This window comes from Epinephelus moara, chromosome 24 (genome assembly GCF_006386435.1).
Source record: "Epinephelus moara isolate mb chromosome 24, YSFRI_EMoa_1.0, whole genome shotgun sequence".
NCBI classification, from domain to species: Eukaryota; Metazoa; Chordata; class Actinopteri; order Perciformes; family Serranidae; genus Epinephelus; species Epinephelus moara.
In genome coordinates, this window is record NC_065529.1 from 9,118,005 (window position 1) to 9,126,608 (window position 8,604).

At 40.7% G+C, this 8,604-nt stretch overlaps 1 protein-coding gene across 1 annotated transcript in view; it reads right to left on the minus strand.

Moving 5' to 3' along the window:
• The window catches only part of nucks1a (nuclear casein kinase and cyclin-dependent kinase substrate 1a), a 35,458-nt gene extending 27,881 nt beyond the window's left edge, over window positions 1-7,577 (minus strand). Inside the window, exon 1 of the mRNA XM_050039354.1 lies at window positions 7,279-7,577. Coding sequence (XP_049895311.1) covers window positions 7,279-7,295 — 17 coding nt within the window. The 5' untranslated portion in view covers window positions 7,296-7,577. The remainder of the gene's footprint in view (window positions 1-7,278) is intronic.
• Between the last annotated feature and the right edge of the window lie 1,027 nt (window positions 7,578-8,604).

The window sequence follows — 8,604 nt, forward strand, 5'->3', positions numbered from 1 at the left end:
GATTGACAAATTTTTCACTTTAAGCCCTGACACTGTCATTTTTGTGTAGGAATTAAGCTACAATACATGACATATGTTGTTTTAATTAATAAATACAGTGTGAATAAAGATTACATAACATAAAAATAACAGCAGTCTTTGTTATTTGATAGCCGCTTAAATTAAACAATTTTTATAGGGCAAATAAAAACTGACTTTGGGCAAGTAGATCTCTGACCAACTTGCCCGACCGGGCAAGTGAAAAAAAAACCTTAGCGTTGAACCCTGAAGTGTATTACATACAACACACAAACATGCAAACTTTAAAAAGAAAATACAGGGTAAAATAAAATCATTTTCAAGCACAGGTTATTAACGGTGTCACAAGCAGCCAAGAAAAAAGACAATAAACATCTTTACTGATGTCACATATCTTGTCTCATACTGATCACAGGCCACTAAACTGAATTCAATCAAAATCATGTTGTGGCAGACTTTGTGATATCTGCACAAATCGTATCACTGTCCAAAAAAAAACAAACTAACAGAATATTATGCTGTGACAAAACTTGGGATTTACAACCTTACTGGTTACAAATCTATCCACACTGGAGCAAAGTGGGTGTTTGTGCGTGTGCGCGTGCGCGCGTGCGTGCGTGCGTGTGGTGGTTGGAAGGGGAACAGTGCCAGAAACTTTTGCAAGTACAGTGGAAACCTCTTACAGTGATCTTGTCTGTCCAGGTCAAATTGATGACTGCAAGCAGATGATTATTAGAAAAGTTTTTCCCTTTTATTTCTCATGCAGATAATTGACATTTGTATATGTATTTGGTGAACATTAAGTAATGAAACAGACAGCTTAGGGTTTTTCCTGCCTAAAGAATGACGAGGTGGCAGCCTCTGTCAAATTTCATCTCACCTCCTGCTCTCGACAAAACTCTGACGAGTTTCATAACAGAAAACACTATTTTCTACTAGGGATGCAACGGTTCTCTGTAAAATATTGAACCGTTCGGTCCGCCCTGCACTGATCAATACGCCCTTATGGACGGCGGGTTTTCAGTTTTGCAATTAATTTTGCATTGATGCTTTACAGGCCACTGTGTGTGTGTGTGTGTGTGTGTGTGTGTGTGTGTGTGTGTGTGTGTGTGTGTGTGTGTGTGTGTGTGTGTGTGTGTGTGTGCCTGTCCACAGGCCGAGTCCATGGGTGTGTGTAAAGAGTAGGGTTGTAGTCTCCTGGTTGACTAGTCGATTATTTGGTTGCTATGCTCTCATCCGACCAAATTTTCATTAGTCGAATAATCGCTGTGTTACTTTTATAAGGAGAAAAAGTGCTACATCAATAGCTTTCCAGGATTAACTCATTATTTCCTGCGGCGGGGGGACAGGCTAAGTTACCTGTGAAAATAACCTGCAGATTTTTTTTCCCACGACTAATCGATTAGTTGAAGATTATGTGCGACTTTAGTCGACCAAGATTTTCTTTGGTTGACTACAGCCCTAGTCGTTATACTTATTCAGTGTTGAGTAGTGTTAGAAGAAGAATATGCAGACTTGCAGTCGTGCACAACAACAAGGTTAAAGTTTAATAGAGCACAGGAAACATATGTCTGTAAGTACAAATGTATTGCTCTGAGTTTATTTGCTTATGTTATATAGAGTTGCTCACTTGCACTTTGTTTGTCATTGTAATGCCGTTGCGGCGCCGAAGCTAATTTCTGTATCTATGAAGATTTCCATCATATGTTAGCATTATGCTAGCGGACTATGCACTAATTGTTTTTCCACGTTTGTTGCACTCACGCCAGCTATATTTTGAGTTAACTTATGTCTTCTTTTAATTAGGTAAAGGAGCTCGATTAGCCTAAATTTTTTTTTTTTTTTTGCCGTGGCTCACGGAGCAGTCTGCTTCTCCAAGTCTGTGGCACTGCATGTAGAAGCTTCAGTGTTGACTGGCTATCACTTGTGTCGTGTAACCAATCAGTGTAACCAATCAGTGGGGGCTGTAGGCGGGACATTGTTACACAGCCAAGAGTGGGGACTTCAGGCATAGAGATGGCTGCATCAGAGCCAGAGGAGCGCGTTTTAAAATAAACGTATTTTATCGGTTAAAGGGCTGTTGAAGACTTGTGGGAGGAGCTGTTGATGACACCGCACATGCGAGCCACTGGCGGTGGATGAACAGGAAACAGCTGATAGCAAGAATTAGCAACAGCTAGTAGCAAGAGGGAAACACAACCCTGAAGGACACTGGAAAGATGAGCAACTGGGGAGGCAAAGAATTGCGTGCCCTCCTTGCCCTCGCAAACAAGAGGCCATTAACCATCAGATGACGGGGATGGTGAAGAACAGGCCGATTTACGAGAGAATCGCCGCCTGACTATCACCACCTGACTAGCCGCGGCTTCCCTCCCTTGTCACTGTTTACGTCACACGCTGAGCTACACGTTTTGTTACTTGCTCACGCCCCCCATTGCCCCGAAAAGGGCACAATCTGTATACAAAAGTAGGTAGGTGGCATTTTGCTGCACTACCCGATTTTGTTTTTTATACTGCCAATGCTGAAAAAAGACTGATTGGGCTTTCCTGCAAATTTGCACAATTCCTATCTAAAAAGGGCTTATGTTAGTCTACATACAGACAGCCATCATTTGAGCTTATTAGTTACAATTCGCTATCAGCCGAACTAGCGTGCAGTCCTTGTGTAAGACATAACATTAGTGTTGGTGGATGAGAGACTATGGACGGATCATATTGAATATCACTGTCTACATGTTTACATGTTCGTGCTTGCTGAACACATGTATTGATGAAGTATTGGTTCCTTACTCGCTAAGGTTTAATTTCACTTACAGTAATGAGTGTAGCTCCTGTCAACTCGAGTAATTTTCGAGTTATCTTCACTTCGTTTCCACCACGGCCACTCGGCTGTTCATCGGTTACGTTGTCGTGTAGGTGTCTGTGTGTGTAGATGTGTGTGTATGTGGAGGAGTTCAGCATTCTTCATCCTTGACTGCTTAATATCTCCTCACCTGTTCGTGTGTAGCATCCTGACCGCAAGTGTCGAGATTCCTGAAAGCTGCTTTGTTGTCCCTCTTTCAATTGCAGTGTTACAAATTAAAAAATATATGTGCAAATAAAGAGTGAATGCAAATTAGGGAAAGTAGGTCTAATACTAGCATGAAGCCATCTAGAAAGCCACATCTATCTGAGGTAACATTTAGCTGGTATAGCATGCTTCTTAACTAAGCTAACTGGCATAATTTAACGTCAGCTTACTCAACTTACATGGCTTGATATAAAGAACGAGTGCAGGGTTGTGCCTCTTGCTGTCTTGTTTGCTGTACATTTATGTTACAACATAAACATACAGTGCGTACCTCTCTCGTAAAGTTATGATCTCAAAGATCTCTGTTTCGTCCTCTGTGGTGGCACATGTAAGGGATAATGTATAGTGAGCCGGTGACTGTTGAAAAATAACAATGGCTTACTAATAAAATATATAAATAAAATAAAGAGATAAAGATTTTTTAATAAATTTGACGGGACAATTTGGGTTTTGTGGCCCTCCGAATATGCATCCTCTGTAAATTTGTTTGCATGGATCTCTGGGATCTTTGTGATTTTTCGTTTTGGGGTTGTGGGAAAGGGTAAAATACTCCACTCCGTTTTCATCCGTCTTCAGCTCAAACGCATCCCTCGTCAGGTCACGGTTCCCCTCTCTGCCATGTCTGGCTAGATGGAGCTGGACCTCAAACCACACTCTCTTTACCAGCCTGCTGGCTGTGGTTGGTGACAGCGTTGCCAATGACCTGATGAGCAGTAAGTCTGAGGCTGAGATGAAAATGCTGCATTTTGCCACTCCGATCCTATTTGGCCTGTGTGGACTAACATTAACTGATTTTGATGCTCCTCAGTCTAAGGCCGTTGCTATGGCGTCCCTAGCAACGGAGCAGCAGAGCAGCGGTGATACCTCAAGAAATAAACACTGCAGAATTTTGTTGATTGACCAATCAGAATCAAGTATTTAAGAGTGCCATGTTCTAAATGGTAATAAGTGGTTATTGTAGTGTGTTTATTGGCAGGCTACTTGCGTTGTAATATGTAGTCCCATGACTATCTGAACTTGGTAATCTTGAAAAGTTTGTATCTGGATCAGTGTGATCCAATCCAATGTTGCTTTAGAAAAAGCACAAAAGTAAAATGGATTAGCTTGACAACAAAACATGGGATTTCCAAATCTGGGTCATTCTGATCCAGATTCTATTTCTTCAACAACTGGGCCAAGAATATTCAAGAACTTGTTGATTCATTCATACAGGCACAGTGTGATATGAACAAAACGGTTGTTTGGAGTAGGGTATAAATCTGTAAATGTGGCAATGATCACCATCCTTTCAGCTACTCACATGACCTAATTGAAAACGTTAAAACAGCTGTTCAAAAACAATGGCACATGTCAAAAATGGCTGACCGAATGTGCAGAGCATTACTCGTCAATATTGAAAGTTGCCTGGCATTAAGACCAAACACAACTTCAAATGACATCTTTCATGTAACAAAGTAATCTACACCTGCACGTTTGACTGGCAGGGTAATGTAATGCATTGCAGGATGGTGTCTAAATGCATTGTGGTGAAAGGTGTGCCAGGTTCAACTTTTTGCCAGAGCCATCCTCTGCATCTGCAGAGCACTGGCTTTGATTAAGATGAATGACTGGGCCACTTTTTTTCTCGCAATGCTATTGTCTGTCTGAACTGGCCTTAAGCTAAAATCATGTGTGGCGTCGCGGACTGTGAGCACGTGTGAACAATCAGGCCTTTCATGCAGCAGTTGATGTGTCTTTTTTAAGTTTGTGGAGATAATTAAAGTCCAGTAACCCTGATTTCCTTGTGCAATACGTTAATTCACACAATAACTAGAAACTATCGCTGGATTAAAATAAAATCTGCACAATTTAAGTAACTGTAAGACATAAGTTGTGTCTAATGCCATTACAAATTGGGGAAGATATTTTTTTTCAAAGAAAGGGCTGCAGATGTGACATGTATGCATGGAAATGGAATGGGGGGGAAAAAACAGAATTTCTACGACTGCTGTGAGAGGTGTGTGACCAAAACTTTCGTGTTCAGTTTTGGTAAGAATAAGTGTCTTGCTGATGATGATGTGGTTATGATAGTTTGAGATATTAGAGGGGACTTATTTTTCTAATCCAAGTGAAATCTTGAAATGTATATTAATAACACTGAGACCTTGAGCGTATTAATCATACCTTATTCCATCTTCCATTATTTTCATAGTCCCCGAAGACTGGCTAATTCCAAATAATTTAATTTTCAATGAGAGACATTCCAGGTGTATACATTAAAGTTTGTGACTGATAGATACCACTGGGGGTAAAAATCACCGTTTCATCATAATACGATATTTGCTGATATTACAAAGTCTGTCATGATACGATTTTGATTAGATGCAATTTAAGGGCCTGCGATCGATGAAACGTTATTATATGCCCATTTAACACTATCCATTACAGAGACAGCTGCCACCCTTTTCTTTTTTGTTTTTGGCCATAGAAAATAAAATCAACACATAAATAATGTAAGTAACTGTAACTACTTCAGTGCAGTGAAGTTTACTTTAAACTGACTCCACGAGCACATATAAAATGCTGTCAAATAAGTTTAAGCACTGAGGAGGGACTTATGTGTTTTTTATTTTTTTTAATTATGGCTTTGGGGAAGCGCATACAACGTCAATTATTCCAAATACCATCAGAAAAAAAAACACAAAAATTACAACATTTATCATAGCAAGAAACTGTAGAAACAGAAACTGACATCAAATTTTCAAATTTCCAACAAGAACATATTATGCGCGAGAAGGCTTCTATCAGGAAACATAACCAAATCTTAAAATGAAATTGTGATATTTCATCAAAATCACTTTACTCTACATCTCATTTAAAATACAACAAAAATAAACCACTAAATAAATCCCCTAAAAAACAATCAATTCTGCACTCCTGTATGCATAATAAGAGTGAAAACCCAATGTTTTTTTGTTGTTTTTTTTAATCTGATAACATCTGCCATGCCAAGTCACAGATATTATCCTGGCCAGCCGCTGCTCAAGAAATTAGGTGTATGTTTTGGTGATATCTCTCACTCCTTTTGTGTTGTTTATTTGTTGCATTGGCTTCACTACCTACATTTGGTGTGAATATAGAAAATTATGGTTATTTATGATGAAAGGAGGGTCATGCATTTCCCCCAAGCAACTAATAGACGCTCAAAGAAAACTATTTGTGAACTCGAGGAGACTCAATGTAATGATAATAGTTAAAAAAAAAGAAAAAAGTCACACCCCAGCCACCCCCTCTTCTAACACGTAAAGAACAGTCCCTAACAAATTCCTTGACACAACCTGCGAACGTTTAAATAAAATATAAAAGTCTAAAAATGACTTCTAATCAAGTTGAAGGACTTTTAATTTGTATATGTGTTGGACTGTGGAGACAGCTGCGTTATAATCACGGTGGAGATATTGCATTTGGGGGTGTGGTGACTTCTGTAGTTCTCCGCCTTCCTCTGACATCAGCCAGCAGTGTTAATTTACTGCCAGCACTGAAAATGTATGTGCCCTCCGCAATTCTTCCAACGACGTAATTTATGGCGAGTAATATCTTATTTGTTGTGATGAGATAAAAATGCTAAAAATACAGTGAAATGCGATGCAAGTAGCCTAAAGCATCGACATGCCTAGTCTGCGCGGCAACAAGATCAAACCCCGAGGCCGAACACCACCTCCTCCGGTCGTTTTTTTTTTCTGGGTAGGGGGGTTGTTAGCGTTTTAGAGCCTCCCCTAGATGAATGGGTAGCCATATTCTCATTCTCAGTTCTAGAGGGAAAATATTGTCAGGCCTGGCTTAAGTGAGCCGTAAAACGTAGCTGGTTAAATCACACCGCCTAATTTTACGCCTGGCCTACATAGCAGGCAACAATGCACATCATGGATCCGTATAAAAGCCTGATAGACACGACACGGCGGCGGGCTGCGCGTATCTCCACAAGACATGGCGAACAGTCCACACCGCTGGGATCCATGTTAGAAAAGAGGGTGCACACACAAGAAGGGAAAGCACACGCGCACCCATTCCCATTATTTTTTCATGAAATAAACAAATTCCCAGCTCATAAAACACAGCATGGTCGAGACGTGCACGTTATCTGCGAAGCCTTGCCAACACGGTGTCGTTATTAACTTAGGAAGAGCAGAGGACAGATTTAGCACACCTACCTCACTGGTCTTGACATTTTGCAGGAATACTGTAGAGGTTAAGGATGTAACAAAGGGGGGGAGAAGAAAAAGCACAGGGGAAAAAAGAAATATAGATTCCCGCTCTGCAAAACACCGAGGGGGAGCGAGGTTGGCGCACAACTCCGCCGTCCTAGCTAGCGCGTAAAAATAAAAGTACGGCAGCGACTTGTCCTCCAAATGCAAATATTCTTAATTTTTTACCTTCAGCTACTCAAAATGGTGAATAAAACAAACTGAAACTGCAGCCTGTGTGCAACCAAACCCCGCGGCCTTGAGGGGTGGGTCTTCGAAGACACGCACCGCCCCTACGGGGCCCTGAGAGGAGCAACACGGTACTCCGCTTGTCCCATTGGCTGATTTGAACGACGAGTTTCCTTTATATTGGATACTTTAGCTGCACGTCAGAGCACTTTTAGCGTATAGTCCCCCGCCTCCGTTAGCAGGCTCGGTTGAATTAGATCTGTTAAGAAAACAAAAAGAGGCCCTCAGGTTGGATGCATACATTGAATTCAGTGTGGGTCCCATATGACCATAAAGTAACATTGAAAGTATAGGTTACAACGTGCAAAACATCATGAATACATAATGTTTGAATGTAACATATTTTAGGAATCAGGTGGACTGTGGTATTGCAGAGAGTAACCTTCTTCTTTCCACCTGGCAGACTGCTGCAGCAGGAGATGCAGGTAGAAAACAGTTGCACCTATAGTATTATTAGAGCCCATCATATTAAAGTTATACAGGTTATTTTGGTGATCAGTTAAGCATTTTTTAATATTCAGACATTAATAAGAATTATAGTGCCAAATTACCGCTCACCGTTAGAGGGATTATTTTTTTTAAGTGGGGTTGTATGGGGTAGGCTACTTATCCGTAGTCAGTGTAATATATACAGTAGATGTAAGTTGGCACACCCCCAGTTTGGAGGAGCAGAGTTGGACATGAAAGCTAAGCAAAGTAATGCTGTGGAGGGGTCAGCAGCAAAACATATTTTAGCCACCATAAAAAGGCCCACCTAAAAATATCAATATCAGTTTAAGTGTACGCTATGTTAAGAGTATTTTCAGCACTTTACCTTTCCCTCAAACCGCCCATTTTGACGGGGAAGCCGTTATTAGCTCTAGTTTCCCATCTACACTCTCTTCAAAGCCACCAGATCCCACTGACAAAAACAGTAATTTTAGCTTGCTGAACTTGGGAGCTGCTGGTTGGTCACTAAGTGCATTTAAGTTATTGTGTGACATTGGTGAATCCAAGCTAACTCTTCACATTTCAGAGTCAATAACACACACAAAAAAACAAAAA